The 18,809-nt window shown below is 44.5% G+C and overlaps 1 protein-coding gene across 5 annotated transcripts in view; it reads left to right on the top strand.

Moving 5' to 3' along the window:
- Positions 1-1,970: 1,970 nt before the first annotated feature.
- The window catches only part of LOC146178194 (uncharacterized), a 61,470-nt gene continuing 44,631 nt past the window's right edge, over positions 1,971-18,809 (top strand). For 3 of the 5 annotated variants that reach the window (XM_084578010.1, XM_084578011.1, XM_084578009.1), the window contains exons 1-7: positions 1,972-3,203; positions 7,092-7,381; positions 11,762-11,856; positions 12,343-12,456; positions 13,117-13,223; positions 13,654-13,715; positions 18,646-18,791. In XM_084578010.1, the coding sequence (XP_084434136.1) occupies positions 2,799-3,203; positions 7,092-7,381; positions 11,762-11,856; positions 12,343-12,456; positions 13,117-13,223; positions 13,654-13,715; positions 18,646-18,791 (1,219 nt within the window). In that variant the 5' untranslated portion in view covers positions 1,972-2,798. Of the gene's footprint in view, positions 3,204-7,091; positions 7,382-11,761; positions 11,857-12,342; positions 12,457-13,116; positions 13,224-13,653; positions 13,716-18,645; positions 18,792-18,809 lie in introns of all 5 variants that reach the window. The other 2 variants (XM_084578013.1, XM_084578012.1) reach the window with 1 other exon arrangement.

Raw genomic sequence — 18,809 nt, 5'->3', positions numbered from 1 at the left:
TTTCACTGGGCAAAAGCGGCTGCTGAGTTTTCTTCGCGCATGCGGAGAACGTTAGCGAAAAAAAGAAGAGGCCTATGTCATATTAACTAAAAGGCACAAGGGGAACTAGGGCGGTAAGCTGTGAACATGTATTTCACTTGGCCCTTGGTGCAAAATTTTCTTCGTTTGCAGTAAAACTGAGAGTTGATTTAGTTTGTATATCCTCGAAGGAAACAAACAGCTCAGCAACATGGCGCAAGAAAGAAGATAGGAACGGTGTTAAAACAGTTTACAGTTTATTGAAAGGAAGCATAAATAATATATTTTTCCAGCCAGAAGCGCACGTGCAACATCAAGAGACCCGAGAAACTTCAATCCTGCTTGTGAACCAAGATACATTATTTAATTCTGTTCACGACTACAAGCTTCTGTATCTCGAATCCACGTGACGAACATATTGTCCCTTAATTGTAGCTGCTGTTTGTCTCCTTCAAGGATTTTGTTTGAGCACTTTGATTTGTGCAGGTTAAGCCAAGTTGAGGTGTTGACCATCATACTGATTCGGAGAGTATAAAAGCAGTTTGGTGTTTTACCTCAATATTTGTGAAAAGTTCTAGGTCGTCGACGCGTTGGCAGACTGAATTGTGAAACGTACTGCTACCCTTTGTTTTTGGTTTCATCATCGTTCCGACACTGGCAAGCATCCATGGCTTGACGCGTGGCAGCCGCCCTTCGTCAGTTCTAAGTACAGTAATTGCCCCCCCCCCCCCCCCTCCCAACACACACACACACAAATGTCAACATCCTGAAAAGTTCCTTCCTGAGTGCATGTTCTACCAGGATGCAGTTGACATGATTCCTTTCCGCGATTTGTGAGCTGTGCATGCTCAAAAAACCATCTTGTGCCTTTTTTAGCCAGGACGAGCTGTGTGATCATTCTGCGCGCTGACAACGCACACCTGTGTCTGCCACAGCGTTTTCAGGCCCACTATACAGTTTAAGGGAAGCCCAACGACAATTAAGCAAGTGTGAAAAGTGCGCTGTCTTGAGTTCTTTCAAAAGGTCGCCTGTCAACTTTAGCTACGACAGCGTCGTCAAAGAATAAACAAGTGATTTATGGACAAATGCTGAAATATTCTATAACCGGGATGCAGTACAATGAGCGAATGCACTGTGTTCTCAGTTTAACAGACTGGCATTTGAAGACTACCTATGTTGGCACCGTCTGCCTCGGCACCTGCAACAGTCATTAATATTTTATGGATTCCTTAGCCCACCCGGCTTCCCGACGGCGCCCTAAGGTGCGTTGAGAAGTCGCTTAGCTTCATAGTCTCGCCACAAACTGCACAATGAACGACGGCACTCGAACGCTTTTCAAAGAGGAAGGGTGGGGCCCCTATTTACTTTCCGAGTTCAACGACTTCCGGAGCGCGACGGTGTGGGTCGTGGAGGGAGTCTGGTCCTTTGACAACTCACCCCACCAGTGCGCATAAATCTTCTAGGAACTGCGGGGGAGGTGGCGGTGCGGCGTCGCAAAGACTCGACAGCTCCCCCTTCAACCGAGTTTGCAGCTGCATGCTTTGTGTCACGGAAGGCCCTTCGGGGCGCACGCGTTCTGGACTTGCGCCGAGCTCCTACTACGAAGCCAGGTAATAAGCACTCGGCATGAGCTCTTCCAGCCCGAAAACAAAAGTTATACGAAGGCACGCGCAACAATTTGGGTTAAGCGTCGCGCGCGGGTCACGCACGACAACGCCTTTTTCGGCTCGCCGGACTTTCTTCTTTGTTCTGGTCAAGAAACCGTCCTAGTTGCGAGCCTTGTTCTCAGCCGGCGCGAAGTGTTTACTCAGAAGCGACGCGCGTAAAGTGCTCATTTACACGAGTTTAGCATTTGCACGCGTGCGCGAGAAAATAAGGTCGGTGTTTGCTGCCAACCGCAGCAACTAGTCAACGTCCGGAAAAACGCTGCCGATAGGTGTCGCGGCGGGCGACCGCGGCATCGTCGGCGGGAGCTGGCAGGAGGAGAGCGAGGAGAGCGTGCGCGGCGCGGGCGTTCGCACGCTTGTGCGCATTTTTGGTTGTGCGCTGTAGTGAGCGAAACCAAAGGAACGCTTGACGTACGGGGCGTCTGCTACGGCGTCCTGCCGTGTTCCGGGTCTTCCACGGTTGTTCGAGCCCAGCTCGCGTCCATCTTGACCACAGAGACGTTATAGGGGCGCTGCTGTTAGACGAAGCAGACTGCAACAATGCAACCGGTTTGGCCATGCCGGACTTGGCGAAGACGGGCCGTCACTTCAATGCTGGGCGTCCGCGCGTCCTGCGGCGCTGGGGTTGGCTTGTCGCCACTGCAGCCTCCCGCTCCGATCCTCCTGCCAGGGCCTCCGGCTGCTCTCGCATCGATCGTTTAAAAAAGGTGGCGGTAAGCGAAGGAACGCTTTGCCCATTCCGCGCGCGCGCGCGCGGGCTGCACCCACTCACGCGCGTCACACAAGCATATACAACGTATCGCTGTCCCTGCGGCACCTTGTTTCTGGCGCAGCGTTCGGACACTGCTCGGATGCGATGGAGCGGAATACTGGAAACCGCTCTGTGGCCCTCAGTGATCGATTCGACTGCTGCTACTGCCCGTGGTCGTCCGCCGTGGTCGTGAAAGCCAGGAAACGACGCGGGGCACGGGATATTTCAACACCGAGCCCCTGAGGACTGCGCGGGTGCGGCAGGGAAGAGTTGTTCAGCGAGGAGTGTGGTGCCTGACTCAGCGGCGCTGTGTTTTCCGCGTTGCCGTGCCGCTGGCGCGGGAAACGCTGCCCATCGTCATAATGACAGCAGCGCGGCTCCTCGATGCCGCGTCCGTCGTCTGCTGTGCCGCCGCGCTGCTGTTTGTGTCGGTAGTGCGCGTTGTGCCGCGCGCCGAAGCCGCAGAAGTGTTTCGCGACTGTGGCGGCGTGCTGCGCGGCCCACGGGGCGTGATCAGCACCCCAGGCTTTCCCCGACCGTACCCGGTGCCCATCGCGTGCCGGTGGGTGCTCGAGGCGTCGCCACGGCAGCGCGTGGCGCTTTATTTGACGCAGTTCTACATGCGCGAAGGAGTGACTGTGTCGGAGTACTTGTTCTACTCGGACGAGCAGCTCAACATGGGCGGAACACTCATAGGGTCCATCAGCTCCGAGTCCGAGCCCACCCACGTGCTGAGCAACAAGCCTGTCATGGTCATCGATTTTCAGGTGGGAATTCACTTCAATCGAAACGTGGCGTATGAGCGCGTATATATTTTTCTCAAAAGAGAGAACATTCTATCATAAAGAGGCCCCGCTCTGGATAGATTTTAGCGAATCTAGCTATAGCTGGTTACTTCGATCACTCATGCATATTAGGTTGCGCAGGCTTTAAAAAAGGAAAATCTCACCCCCCCCCCCCCCCCCTCCCCTCCCCTTGGGGGTTGAAAAAAGAACGTGCTGCTTCTATCAACTTTTTACGGGACGACGGCAGGGTTCTGAAAAAAATAAAAAATACGGTGCGCGATATGCAGCTGTCAAACGCATGCGCGTACACCAAAGCTGATATATTAGGAAATGACAGAGCTAAAGTTGAAGCTGTGGTCCTGTGGTCGTCCGACCGTCGCTGGAATAAGCTAGTGTGCATCTTCTACATTGTAAAAGGCAGGGCCGACACTTGACTACTTCGTCAAAATTTTTTTTTTCTGCAAAAGTGCTGTAGTTTAATTCTCTCCCCTCAATCTTGGAAACATACAATAACACAGAAAAGTAGGAATTTCTCAAAATACTCATAATGGTTTGTCATTTGAGGACTGCTCGTTCACATAACTCACCGGTTTTCTGGAGGACTACTAAACTATGCTTCTTATTTCAGTGTTTTGTTATAGAAGTGACGTTTCACAACTCACCCTTCATTTACCTTACTGCATACAATTCTTAAATATAGATACGATAATCTTGTGTAAAATATTTTGATAAGTTTTCCAATTCAGGCAGACAGAGAAATGGTGATGCATAGACAAGAAATTTGCATTTATACATCTGCCAGCAGGTACAGCATCATACTCAGCCGGGAAAACATGTGTATGTTTGTATCAGTTGTTAGCAAGCAAGACATCTTGTTATAGTTTTCTTAATCTCTTAGTTTGCTGACCTCCATTTCCTGTCAAAACATTTAATTTGCCCAAAAATATCAGTTACCATGGCTTTTCTTCCAATGTCAAAAGTTGGTTTTTATGGTAACAACTGATAGTTTCTATCTTTTGGTATTTTGCCTAATATTGTTTGTTTTTGGTTTTAGATGATTCAGCTATGCTTCTCTTGTGGCTTATTAGTTAATAAGTGCTAGTGCTGAGTTGTTATAGTGTATGGGGCACAGGTATGTGTAAAATCTGTGTGGTTTGGCAGTCCTAGAGTAGCTCATATGCAAGGTAAAATTAGGCACACCATTGCTTGCATCTCCCTTGCCACTGTTCTTTTGCTACGCTATTACTGTTCTTCTGCTAAGCTTTTGCTAAAGATGGTTATTTGCGTGGCCTTACTGATGCTAGTGCTTACTTTGCTTTCTTTCTTGCTATATACTTCAAAAGTCTGAGCAGTTTAAAAAGAGCTCGTGCTATTGTTCTTTGCTTTTAATATTGCTCCTGTTGACAACTTCAAAGTTAACAATGGATTTTGACTGTAGAGGAGTAAGAATTTTATTTTCTAAATAGGAGAGGGGAGAGGGATGGCTGCAGCTTGAACTATAGTAATAATTTAGTGCTATATCTTCGCCATTCTCGATGCTTGGCCACAAACAATATTGCAGTGACCTCTTTGTTCATCTAACAGAATAGGCAAACACCTGCATGACACGTGAGAAAAAGAAAACTCGAACACTTCCGATTTAGTTCTTTTATTTTCAACGCAAGGTTGCAAATTCAACAGTGAAAAATAGTAACGGTATGCATGAAATGAGTAGCAGTAAGCAGTGCTTCCTTTTTTTCCACTTTGATTAATAGACAGGCTCTCCATTTTTCCATTGTTGGTTTGTATAAATGAAAAATGCCAGAATTGTTGGTGTTATATGCAGTGCAGCAACCAATTACTCAGTGCTGACTGAAAAACTAGTCTGTTGCTATGCTTGCTGTTTTTGTAGTCTTCAATTGCTTTTATAAATTTTTGTGAGACAGCCATTTACTATTAACATACAAGGGCAGAGATGCTGGGTTCATGTATCATAACCACAGTGAAAGAATTAAGTCTCACACCGTGGTCATATCACACCGTAAGGAATGAGGACAAAGGCACAAGGGGATGCTCCATTCTCCCTATGGACATTGCTCCCTGAAATTCTCTGAGTGCTGCATCCTCACCTCCTTTCTTCCTTATTTTTTTCGTCCATTCTTATGACTGGCAGCTTTAACACCCCCCGAAAAACATTTCTGGCTATGCCACTGGTGTGCGGCATAATTTCATGTGAATAATGTGTGAAATCTGTTTGTGGCAGCCCAGCATCACTGTAAACTCTGATAGTTACTGCCCATTTCTAACAATGGCACGACAGGAATAGAACTGTGGTGTAGGTTTACTTGCAGGATATTCTTGTAGTTTTCAATTTGTAATAATGTGGTTGAGCTAAATTTGTTTGCATGTAGCACCACAACTTGATCTGAAAAGCTACATATTAACTAGTAATGTTATACATGCTTTTTGTATACTGGGATTGAAATCATGCTAGTACGCAAAAGCAGACTCAGCTCAACAGTCGTCAACTGATCCTGATGTGAAAAATGGGATACAACATTTGTCTAAGATGTATATTGACAGCATATGCTGTGCAGTAACAGATACAAAAATAGATTTTTGCTCTCTGTTGGGTACCTCCAAAGGGCTTCCAGAAGCTACATGGATAAGATAAACTGTAGAATGGTTTTTGAGATGCAGCAGGGCTATCTTTTTCGTGCCCATCTGCCTTGTCTAAGATTGGACCTCTAGTACCTACGTTTAGGCTAGCGTGATAAACTGTCATCACATAATCTAGGTCGTGTGTTCTGGTTGTGCCATACAGCTGGACACATTTCCTTGAGTTATTCAGGGAGCAAATTTTACTCTGCCAATATAATATGACCTGCATACAGAGCAGCAGCTATATTTGCAGATGCATGTGTCACATAAGTTGAACTGACATGCATATATGGAGACAAGCTTCAATGATGATTGTGTAAGGGGGTCATGGCCACAGAGGTTGACGTCATCAGTCCGTCACATGATGTATTTATTGATTGTGTGACTGATGACAGTGGATCATGGTACCTTCCAATGTGATTGTGTCGCTGAGCGCACACAGCTGCGCTAGTTGGTTCTGAATTGCATTATGAAACATCATTCTAGTGCTGAAGAATGAAAAAAAAAAAAGACTAGAAGCAGGGGGACTAAGACAGAGCAGACACAATGGACATTGCCTCTGTGTGTATGTGTGTGTGTGTTTTTTTTTTGTGTGCTGTAATGAGATTTCGTAACGATTATGTCACCTGATGCAAATGACCCCCACGAGGTAGTGGTGAGGTCTGGCCAGCCTGGAGCTGTCAAAATATATTCAGTGTTGTGGAGCTGAACATGTGCTGTGGCTGATACGGCGCTCGCTATCTAGGCTGTACAGGAGTGTGAGACACGCATGCCACTACGAGATAGGCCTAACATATTGAGGACATATCTAATGAATGGGAGTTGGATGTTAAATTGTGCTTGCAAAAATCACCAGTATGTCAAATTATTTCTTGCGGCTTTGGTCGTCCAGTAGCCTCACAGTCGGCGTTAGTATAGTCGATCACTGGCAGCAGTACTGTACCATCTGTCAGCTTACCTAAAATTGACATAAGTTTCACAAAACTTCGCAATGTGCAACACTTTTCAGGAATTGACAAAATCGTCTGCTTGCGCTCTTCCGTGCAAATTGTCCACTCACTGAATCGTAAGCATTTTAACTTTCGATGGCACCAGCATAACTTTCTTCAGTCCATATCTTAACAGAAACACGTGCAGATGAGTACCATAATATTTTCTGAGGTGTATATTGGCTCAGTGCTTACTTGGAGTAAGTGTTACATAGGTGCATCGATTGCTTGGTCCAAACAGGTGCGCGAGCCGGGCAACATCCACCACCGTGTGCTTGACCTGTTCCTGGACGTGTACGGGTTCAACCTCACCTACGAGATGCTGGAGGCCAATGAGAGCCTGCGTACGGACTCCTGCCTTGGCCACCACTGCTCCTTCACAGGCATCTGCCTGGCGGCCGCGGACTGGAGCCACTACTCCTGCTCCTGCCTGGGTGACTTCTATGGCGACGAGTGCCAGTTTTCGCCGCGGTGTGGCCCCGACAGCAACAGCCGTGCCTCCTCCCTCTGCCACAACGGTGGCACCTGCCGGTCAGTGGCATGAGTTTCCAGGCTCACGATGGTTGCGTAGACCCAACATATGAAGGGGGAGCAGGAGAACAAGAAGAAAGTAGTTGGGAGGCAGGGGCATGGACGGGTAAGTTAGCTTGTTACGCTGTGCTATGTTGTTTCATTTTACTGGCACCCACCATGATGGCGCAGTGTTTAAGGCGCTCGACCGATTATCCCCCCCAAAAAAAAACAAAGCGGGCTCGACCCCTTTGGTGGAGGCAAAAATCAAGCCTTCCGTTTCCTATGCAATATCAGTGCAAGAACCTCAAGTGGTTGAAATGATTGGGAGCCCTCTGCTGCAGTGTCCTTCATAGCCCGAGCCGTTTTAGGACACCAAAACCTGTAAACGAAACCTATAAAGCAATCCTTTTATTGACATTGCACATGTCGCACACCCTGACACCTTTCACTGGGTTCATGCAACATAGCCTAACTGGCAGTCAGTTTTTACTGTAGGAGCACCTTTTATAGCACTTTGCTAAATACTAATGCTAGCGGTTTTCAGCCATCTTGTTTTGTCAATGTCACAGAACGTTGGGCCAAATATCGTACTGTAACTTCCACATGAAGATGAAGCTGCGGAAAAAATAGAACTTGCAGTAAATGACTTTTTATTAGTACAGTGCTTTTGCATTCGTTATCGGAAAGTAAACAAGTTTTCTAAGTCAGTTGTAAACATTATTTGATTCCCATAATTTCCCCGAAGTATGTTTTTATCAATTTTATGTAAAAACCAAATTTTTTAAAGCTGTAATTTTGCTTTGGTGACAAGCTGGCTGGTAATTATACTTGAAGACTTTAAAATGTATATATACAGAGCGAAGGTAATATCTGTGAAGAAATCTTAGCCACAAAATGAAAGGGATGCATTTGTGGGGTGTGATTTATTCCAGTGGCCTAATTTTCTCGAGTCAAGCTGTCTCCTAACTGAGCCTATCGTTGTCAAATTTTAATAGATGCACTGACAGTTATTACTTCTTAGGCTAGCCTTTGGACTAGCTCGTCTTCGAGCCATTGTCCATTGCTGTACCTGCATCAGCCTTGCATGGTGCATGGTTTTATTTTCTGCCTTTTAGCAGGAGTGTAACGGTTGCATAAAATAATGAGATTTCCTCTTTTTTTTTTTGCATTGTATAAGCCATGTATGTTTGGTTTCCCAGTTTTCATTTCATTGTTTTAATCCAGCTGATTCTTCTTGGTCTTCTTCTTTTTCCTGGTTTTGCAGTCATTCTTTTTCTTTGCAAATGTTTTTCCAGATGTCTGGAACTCTTTTAACAGGAATCTACAATTTTTGCAAAGAGTATGGCTAATGCTCTTTTTACTCCTGTGATCTTAAGTGAAGATTAGGTGTAAAAAATTTTTATCTTTAAAAGCATATATTGTCTATTATTTTGAATCCTTGAGCCGTCCAAATTACGTCAGTGGCTAGAACACACTTTTCCACAGTTATGCTAATTTCTTTGTTCGTTCTTGGTCCATTGTTTTTATCTGTTGTTCCTTTGCTCTTGATATTTGTCTGCTGCGTATGATATATACTTTCCACATTACCGCTTTATCATAAATGAGGCTGCTTACCTCATGCCATATTAGCACACGTGGGAAGTCTGAAGATCATCTTGTCGCTATCAAGGCCTGGCATGCATTTGCAGGGTCCTCACATGCTTCTTGAGATTGCCTCTTTCGGGGAGCAGGGAAAGTTGAGCTGCCCCTCTGACGCGAATGAGTATAGTAATCACCTTGATAAGCAGCTGAGATGCAGTCGGCGAAAGGCACAATCGCGCGTCCCCCTTTCGCAGCACTGTTTGCGTCAGAAAGTGGAGCTGATAAATATTGCTCAGCGTGCACAGTTGTCTGCACACAAACAGCGTTTGCACATCTTGCATCTCTTTTGTCAGCTGCTATCTTAGCACTCCAATTGCAGTGAGGAGAGCACAAAATAAGATTAAGGTTCTGGCCCGAGCCTTGATTATGCGACTGCTTGTTTAGGAAGATCATGTGGCTGAGACAGCTGCTGCTTTTCAGTGCTTGTGCGTTAAGAAGTGGATCCCAGTTTTCAAGAAAGAGATTCTAGAGGGTAGAGAGACAGGGTTCTTAACAACACAAAGCAAAATGAACGAGGGTTGAGGTCAACATTCCTACAAAAGGACCTGTCAGAAAGCAATCCATTTGTAATTGGGATTGGTGACTACTCCCAACCAAAAAAAAAACAGTTGGATCCAATTAGAAATTTCTAACGGGAACAAATGGTGTTTTTGGACACTTAACCCATTGCAGCCAAGGGACGAGATCAATTGCACACAATGGGATTCAATGGATCACACCACTTGCATGCAATGGGTCCAACAGGGTGTAACCATTGGGACCAAAGGAAGATTGACTGACAATTTGTATGTTTGCTAGGCATGTGCAAACTGATAATTACATGTTTGATGGAAATCAAGGAGTACAGGCAAGCATACATCTCACACAAGAAACACAATATACAATCGCACAGTAACATATAACACGAGACACACAAAGCAAACACACTTCTGCTCTTGCTTATGTACACCACTCATCCTGTCCTCATGCTGGGACCAGCGAATCTTGGCATTTGAGTGCAGTTATTTGATTTAATTTTGTTTGCAGCAATAGTTCAGGCGATGAATTCGGTTTAGCAAGTTAAGGTGCTGATAGTTGTTATTATGAATAGAATATTATTTGTCCTTTCTTTGTGAAATATGTGAATGTTTCCATGGATACACTCAGTGCGGTTGGACAGACCAATTGGACTCGGTAAGACCCATTGGATGCAATGGGTTTGACTAATTGGGCTAACCAGTTGGCAGAATTTTGTCCAACAGAGTATTCATTTAGAATATGAACAAGTGGTTAATACTATAGTTATGTACAAGCGGCAGTCTATAGACTTTGCACAAGTAGCAGCTTCTAGATCCAGTTTGCCTATCCAATTGGAACTAACTGCAATGAGAATTTCGAAGGGAATCAACCGGACTATCCATTTGTATTGTGACTTCCAAATGGACTTTCCAATGGGTTCCAGACGGAATGTGAATTTTAACTGGAACCCATTTCGCCCAATAGGTACTGATGGAGATTCTTGTTGGTTCCTATGTTGTTTTTTTTGTTTTTTGTTTTTACTGGGCTTGCTTAGCTATTGAAGGCAACTGAAGGGCAGTTCCAGGCGATAGATAAGAAGGAGGCAAGAAGAGGATGATCGATGTGGATCTCTTCTGATCAACCAGAAGGCACCATCGTGGCATGCAACGGGTGCCCCAAGCTTCAGCCCCGATCACCTAAAAATGCGGCAAAATAGATGCACCAAATAGACCTTGCATTTGCTCCAGTTGGCAATGTAACCAGGTTAAATCTGATTTTTTTCTTTCTCTTGTGACCAGTATTAATGAGATGAAACTTTGCACTCTTATGTCCGAATATGCAAGCTGTTCATTATGGTGCTCTTGAAATGGGGACTTGCATAAGGCTTAGTGCAGTTTGTCAGACAAGCTCAGTAGGGATCATTCTTGTTAGATAAGGATGCAGCATGGGAAAAATAAAACAAGAGTGCTTTTATTGCAGGGGTGAGCCATACAAGCACCAGGATTAAGACAAACCAAGTGTATAGGGCAGCAGGCAAGAAAAAGCTAGGGGATTAAGGGGATTAGTGCCGGCATCATAGTTGTGTGCTACTATTTCCTAATCCTCAGTTCATGAAGGTGCTTGGGTTGACATAAATGTAAGGCTACTGCTTGTATGGAATGGTCTTTTTGTCTGCTATTTTTTTGGCTCAGAAAACAGAAAACACAATAATACCAAGAAAAGGAGCGGTTTGTGCAGCGAACTAATGATGGCTTGCATTTTCTTTTTGTATGGTACTGATATTTGCTTTATATCTTTCTCGAAATCCCCTCTCATATTTTTGTACCGATTCTATGTTTAAGTAAGATCCTTTTATATATTGAGATGTTATAAATGCTTCTTTAACATCTAGTGATTCTGGCTTCTCAGTTGAATGATGTGCTGGAGTTGGGAATCAGAATGGTGTGAATCTGAGATTTTCGCACTAATCATGATGCTTTTCAGTAGAAAGAAAATCATTTCATTGAGCTCTTGAAAATGGTAAGAACATAGGTGAGCTTGCTAGTAACAGGGAGGTAATTTAATCTTCTCTTACCAATGGCATTTTGAGCTGTATGATGAACTCATTGACATTTTTATGTGTATAATTCAGTAAGCAATGTATTCGTTGGCACTGTCGAGCAGTTAGGTAAACTTTGTTAGCAATAACGGTGCTTCATTTGTCATTTACAGGTTCAGGTATTTTGTGTTGACGTGCTCTATTTTATTTTCTCATCGCAGGTACTACATAGGGAGCAAGACGCAGACCTGCATTTGTCCTCCTGAATACCGGGGTAGCCGGTGCGAATACCTGGCACGTCCAGAACAGGTTTTGGGTAAGCCAGAAAAGAGAATTAATTCACCCAGGGACATTTAGTTAACTACTAAAATTGACACCTTTGCATTGCGCACCCTTCCCCTGTTTCAAATGGTATGGTGCAGCTATGTTTCTTGTGCGGAACTTTAGTACATCACTGTTTGTCAGTTTAAGCATCTGTTTGTAGTTTGCGTGATCGCTTCTGCCTTCAGCAGCAAGCAATCTCTAACAACTTGGTTTGTGACTGTACAGCCTCCTTTAAATACTCCAAAGCACTAGGAATTTGTTATTTTTTAACTTTAATTTGCTTAGGAGCAATGCCTGTGTCAGATTAATTATGCTATTGTCATTTTGGCCAAGTTCTCCAAAAGTGAGGTTAGAGAGAAAAAAATCCGCGTTCATTAAGGTGTCACCTAGGCAGTACTGGGTACCTGGTAGTACTGAGACATTCAGGATGATCTGACACGCTGCATTCTTTAAATATTACGAGTGTCCCTCTGTGCAGACTGTGTTCAGCTGAACTGCTCCCAGCACTGCATAGAGGCCGGCCCACAGCCCCACTGTGAATGCAATCCCGGCTTCCGGTTGGGTGACGATGGCCGCACCTGTTCCCCAGCGAGTGAGTGGTCTCCTTTCGTAAGATCATGCGTGCATGCATGCGGATACCTGATGTTTTCCAAGCCTGTGCGCATGCTTTCTATTGCTCTTTTTGTACTCTAATTCATGTGTCATTGTCTTAGAGGAGAATAACTTAGCTTGAATGCAGCTTAGTTCATGCAGGAACGAAAAAGTGGGATGCCAAACAGAGACCCATTATTCCGTCTAGTGTCACTTATCTCCATTGAGAATTCATTTTTCAGCTTGTTTGCTGCATGTGATTGTTTTCTGTTTGATTTTCGGGCCTGTTGTGTGGCACCTATTTCAAATAGTGGCGTCTATGAGCCTGGCTGTACATAAAGTCTTATGTGGATACAACTTTCCTTTCATTGTAAGCACCATTACCATATCTAAAACTACTTTGCAGTTCAAACTTTCTATAAAGAAAGCTAGGTGTGTAGGTTGGCATAGGTTTTAGTGGACAGGGAGCCGAATTATTTGAATTCAGGGTTGAAGTCATGGTAAAAATGATTTTTCACCTGAAAATTATGTCTTGGGTAATTTTGCTTAGAATGCAGGTACATAATTTGCATAGTTTTACATACATAACGTTTCAATGCCGTGCCTGTCCGAGCGGCTCTGGGATATTTTTGCACTTACATTCCCCTTTTGTCATGTGCAGGCCGTACCCGCTTTCTGGTGCAAGTTAAACTTTATGACCGCAATGTCGACCTTGCACGGTTGGATTCAAAAAGTCGTTTGCAGCTGCAGGCAGGCTTGGAGGAAGCTGTGAGTATGATTAGGCATCATTTTTTAGTTAGGTTATTAGACTCGCATTTTTTAAATTCATAGATCACATATCTTTATATGGCCGAGGCTTGGCTTCACATGCTGTAAATAGACTAACCAAACAAGTGGCATGCTTTAATGTGGCTTTGAACTGCTGAAAACCTTTGGTGGCATCGTTTTTACATGCATTGCTTGGGAATTGTGTTTCCATCTCTATTACTGCCATGCATGTTTATAAGGAGAAAGTGTCGCTACAGATTTGCCTGTTTTACGAATATGTCTTTACGCTCATTAGCTATGAGCTGATGCGCAGTTGTTGTTTGACAGCAGTTTACTTTTGGAAAGTAGTTACATTCACAGGTTGCACAGCATACTGGGTGAATGGCCAGTAATTTTATTCTAACCTTTTTCTGCTCTTCTGACTCTGCAGTTGAAGTCCCTGTTTGCCAGCCAGACCAAGGCATTTGACAATTTGGCTGTTCTCCAGTTTATGTAAGTTGACTCACTCTCATCTACTCATCTTTAACGGGGCCATTAATCATTTTTTTTGTTGAATGTGAAAAACTCATTGGATATCATAAGGCACTCATATCAAGGAACAGCAGCTTGATTTTTAAAAATGGTAAACATCAGTTGAGTTGAGTAGAGATGCATGCGGTAAGCTAGCGGCCAAAAATTGCACCTGAGTGGGCTAAACCCAGACAACCATATCAGATCCAGGAGATGTACATAAAATGTACCCCTCAAAATATTTAATATTCAGAGGATCTCCGTAAATACCCACAATTGGTCCAGTGGATATTCCAGAGATGTCCCTCTTGCCTCACAGTAGACGTCCACATGGACATTCAATATGATGTCTAGAGAACGTTGCTAAATCAGTCTCTGGACATTGCATGGACATTGCCAAGATGTACAAGCATGCACTTTTAGCAGAGCTAGGGATAGCTGTTGAGCAAAACACATAGCGTGAATTATAGTTTTATTCACAAAAAGACTCCAAGCCTTCAAACACCTTCCCCTCTTCATGGGTTTCAGTTTGCGTCCGTGCTTGTGCCTCCTGGAAAATATGAAAGATGAATTAAGTGAACAATAAAGTGAGGCATTAAGAAATTGACAGTTAACAGAAAATAATCACAAAAAAAGGCCGCATGCACAAAACAAACTTGTCTGAAAGCTGGCAACAGAACTTACAGCTATACAAGAGTAAAAAAATATGGATGTAAAACCTTTGCGTGCGAAGAAAATAAGCTTATTAACATGCCCGTAGTTCCACCGGGCCCGTAGTTAAAGGAATGTAAAAATTTCACAACCTGTTGTCTCTGTAACAAAGATAGTTAACAATTTGTGTTCACTTCTTTTTCAGTTAAGGTTGGAAGTTGTTTTGAGTGTAAGCTGCCCTATTCAGGCTGCAACTTCATATTTCACCTCACTGGGACTGAATGACTTCAACCTAATTAAGCATAGGTGTCCACTAAAAAGGGAGACATACTGTGTCTTCCTTTCCCCAAAAACCAACTAAAAAAATAGCGGAATGAAAAGGTGGTGTTAAGGCACTCTCGCATCTACTTTTAATGAGAAGCTTGAGCAACCCCCTAATTCAAACCGTGTACAGCCTTGGTAAACCATGCAAAATCACGCTTGAGCTTCCGCTCATTTAAATTTGTTCAAGCCATGCTAAACAGGCATCTAACTGGTATGTACACACACAGTTTTGTACAAAATAGTGGCTAAATGTTCATACCTTGTTTTGCAAGCCTTTCCTGTTGCTGTTTAAGACTGCATGGAGCATGTTGGAGCCATTTCTTTCTGCTTGCACATCATCCACTGTTGCAACATACCGCATGTTTGACCTCGCAGCCACTGAAACAAATACAGCAGTATAGTAGCTGTGGTTCATTATTAAAATACTAAAAAGAAGGAAAAATTGTTGCCAGCCACTTAAGTACCTGAGTACTGAGCTGTAGCCAGTGGAAATAAAGGAACAGGGAGAGGAAACAAGGACAAGTAGAGTGTAATGACAGCAAGAAAGGAAAAGAGTTTCATACACTCTTAATAATATCCAGAAAAATATACAGTGTGAACAAGCTGGCACCTCACGCATGGCAAGACAACAATCTTATTCTCTGAAGTGATCTAATAAGAGCCAGCCTAGCTTTTCACAAAAAAATTTGAACAAAAAATGGCAAAGCAGCATGCCCATTCTGCGATGAAGGCATGCAAAAAGTGATGATAAAAAAATAATATAGCAGGGAGGTCGCGGCCTTCTGCATAATGTTCTCTTCTAGTATCCACTCCCGCAAAATGCACTTTATGTCAATATCAGCAATGTCGCTCGCACATTTGCTAGGCGACGCGCGCAAAATGGCCCACTGCTTAAAGAAAAAGCTAGATGTTCCGATGACACAGGTGATCCTTGCGCTGCGGGAATAAACTCTGGGTCAAACATGACAGAAGTGGGCTCCGGGCTGTCATTGCGGGCTAGCTTTACAACTACCATTTCTGGTTTATGCACTTCTGCACACTCGTCGGGTTCACCAAGAGCAGAAAACGTGGCACGAGTATTCCTCGCAACTGCGCGTGCTGCCCATGTTTTTGCTCTTGCTTTAGGCATAGCAGAAAAAGTCGTGCTCTTAGGTGATGCTGAAACATACTTACCTTTGAAGAAACGTACGTACTCCACGAACAAGGCAATGCACAGGGCAATTAACAACTTGAAATGACTGCTGCTGTCAACTTCGTCAGTGAAGATGTGGCCATGTGACGCGCGTGCGACGATATGCGGCTGCCAGCACCTCGGAGAGCGGTTGAGGCGATGTGAGCTTGTGTCAGCTATGCAACATATGCATACCAGGCACAATGACACTTCCGGCTTCCGGGGATCGCTTCCGGTTGTACAGGAATGTACTGGTAGGGTGCAGAACTATTACACCAAGCGCGAGCTGCAATACTCGGAAGCGCCAAGGTTAGCAGAGGTGGCATGTACTACGGCATGAGTCATTTGTGGACACACGTCCACGTTTCACTTAAATTGACCGCGTCTTCTCGCTCGCAAGGACAACACGTGCATTGTGTTATTGTGTTGTGGTGGCTGCACCAATCTCTTTCTCTATGGCTGCGCAGCGGAGGCAGGGAAGGGAACAAGACGAACGCCGCGGACGCCATGAAAGAAAAAAAAAAAGGCGTGCTACTCCGCGCTAATTTTGTGGTAGAGTTGCCGAAGATATCATGAAAGTGACAGCGCGTCGCCCAATAAACGCATTATTCATGTTCATAACAAATGTATCATACAACAAGCCTGCAGGCAAACCATTTAATATTTTTCGCTCGCCACAAAGAATGCACTATTTCTTGATCGCGAATGTAGGCAGCGAGTCTCTCCAACGTCCTCCTCAACCTCTCCGGCACGAGCAACGAGCTGCCCACGTTTTTATCATGCACTACGGCATGATTCATCTGTGGACCGCGTCTTCTCGCTCGCGGGGGGGGGGGGGGGGGGGGGGGCAGATAAGGGACAACAGGGTCTTGAAATTGAGGGGCTTTACTTGAAGACGCTGTCTGCCTTTCCACTTAGTCCGAATCAAAATTTAAAGCAGAAATCTGCTGAACTATGCATGTCCACTGAAAGTCACATATAACATCGAAGTTATGTACACTGTGTGATATCTTCCCGACCACACAAAGGTAAGGTCATGAGGATATCCACTAAAAGATGATCTTTTAATAATGGACGCATGGACATCTCAGGGGTGTACAAAAATGACGTTTGATATTGAGACCTTTTGTGAAGATCCTATGGATATTGCTGGTTGTGTGGGAATTGGCCTAATGTGAAGTCTCTGCGCGATCATGCGTTTCATTTCACTTTCACTTCTAGGCTAGGGTTTCAGGATTGACCTTCAGGCAAATATTGGTGGAATTGGTGATTTGAGGACCTCGGTAGTAGCACAAAACAAAATTCTTAATCCGCTTAACGCACCTTAAGAGGGCATTGTGAAAAAAGTGGGTTCTGGATTCTTCGCATTCGGGTGAAAGTTGATGAAAATTACGATATGTAATGTGCAGCGGGAGAGAACTGTAGCTAACTACGCGTGCTGATGAGTTGTGGCGATAGCAAAGTGCTCTCATGCAGTGGCCAGTGAAGCTCATCTGTTCATGTCACCACGAGTTCGAAATATACGCTCATAGCAGCTTAATCATGTTCATTTTATTTCTATCTGTGGGTCTAGCTGGCTTCAGACAAACACACGAAAAATGGTTTATCTGAGAGCCCTTGTGCTCAAGCACTAAAAAAGTAGTTGCATCATTTATTTGTGCTGTAAAATGGAGTGGTAAACATAAGAACTTAAGTTGCTGATTCCTTTACTACAGTTCTCTTCATGATGTTGGTGTACTAATGCAGTATCGCGACTTCTTTCTTTATTTTGAATTTGGATGCCTGTGCATTGTCAGGTCCTTGTTTCGTTGCAAGACTTTAAGGTAAGGTGACACTGGAGTAGTCACTTGCGACAGTACTGCTAGCATTCTCTGCATTCTCTAGGACAGTCGTGGGAATAATTACCAATTAAACCGGAAAGCATGATGCTGTGCACAAATACTATAAGTTTATACTATTGGTGTTGGCGCCTACTAAGCGTGACTGACAGTGGCGCTGCACATTTAGGGACCTTTGTTTACCATATAGACTCAATTTTGTGAATTACTCTACCGGGGTAGCGCAGTGGTTAGGGCACTCGACTGCTGTTCCCAAGAACGCGGAATCGAATCCCAGCTTCGGCTGCCGCTTTTCGGTGGAGGCTAAAAGCTAGGCGCCCGTGTGCTGTGCGATGTCAGTGCATGTTAAAAAACCCGAGGTGGTCAAAATTTCCGGAGCCCTCTACGACATCTCTCATAGCCTGATACACTTAGGGACGTTAAACCCTACAAACCTACATATATTATGCTGAGGCATGCAAAAGGAAAGAAAAATAAAGAGCCTCTGCCCGTGCCACAAAGTATAACGGCCTACAAACCTACAAACCAAACCCAACCATCAATTTTGTGAATTGTATAAACGAATTACAATAAGGGAGTAATTACTCATTGACATCCACCCAAGCACAGCCAATGGATGTCAATGGCAGATGTCGATGAGTAATTATTCCCTTAATACAAATCTACTCCACCTTGGGTGTTTCCCCTAAATATCCGACCATAAACAAATTGCCTTCGAACCACCACTGTCATTGCTGCTATCATAAGTGAGTGAGGATGTTGCCATTGCATTGGCAGTAATTTACTCCACCTTGGGAGTTTCTCCTAAATATCCGACCATAAACGAATTGTCTTCAAAACGCCTCCATCATTTCTGCTATCCTGCTGCCGCGAATGAGCATGGCGCCATTGCATTGTCAGTACTAATCCGTGGTTCCTTCCTTGGCAGGCCCAACGCTGTGGTGCAGTTCCACCTGTTTGGCCGCCAGGAAGAGCGGGCCACAGTCGAGTCGGTGCTGGAAGAGGCGCTCAAGGGAGGCAAGCTGGGCCCATTTGCGGTGGACAGGGAATTCCTGCAGATCAGTCAGGAGCCCGGTGAGCATAGGCACAGCA

The sequence above is a fragment of the Amblyomma maculatum genome, chromosome 9, assembly GCF_055883805.1.
Source record: "Amblyomma maculatum isolate TAMU_Amacu chromosome 9, ASM5588380v1, whole genome shotgun sequence".
NCBI lineage: Eukaryota > Metazoa > Arthropoda > Arachnida > Ixodida > Ixodidae > Amblyomma > Amblyomma maculatum.
This window is presented reverse-complemented; position numbering and strand designations above follow the sequence as displayed.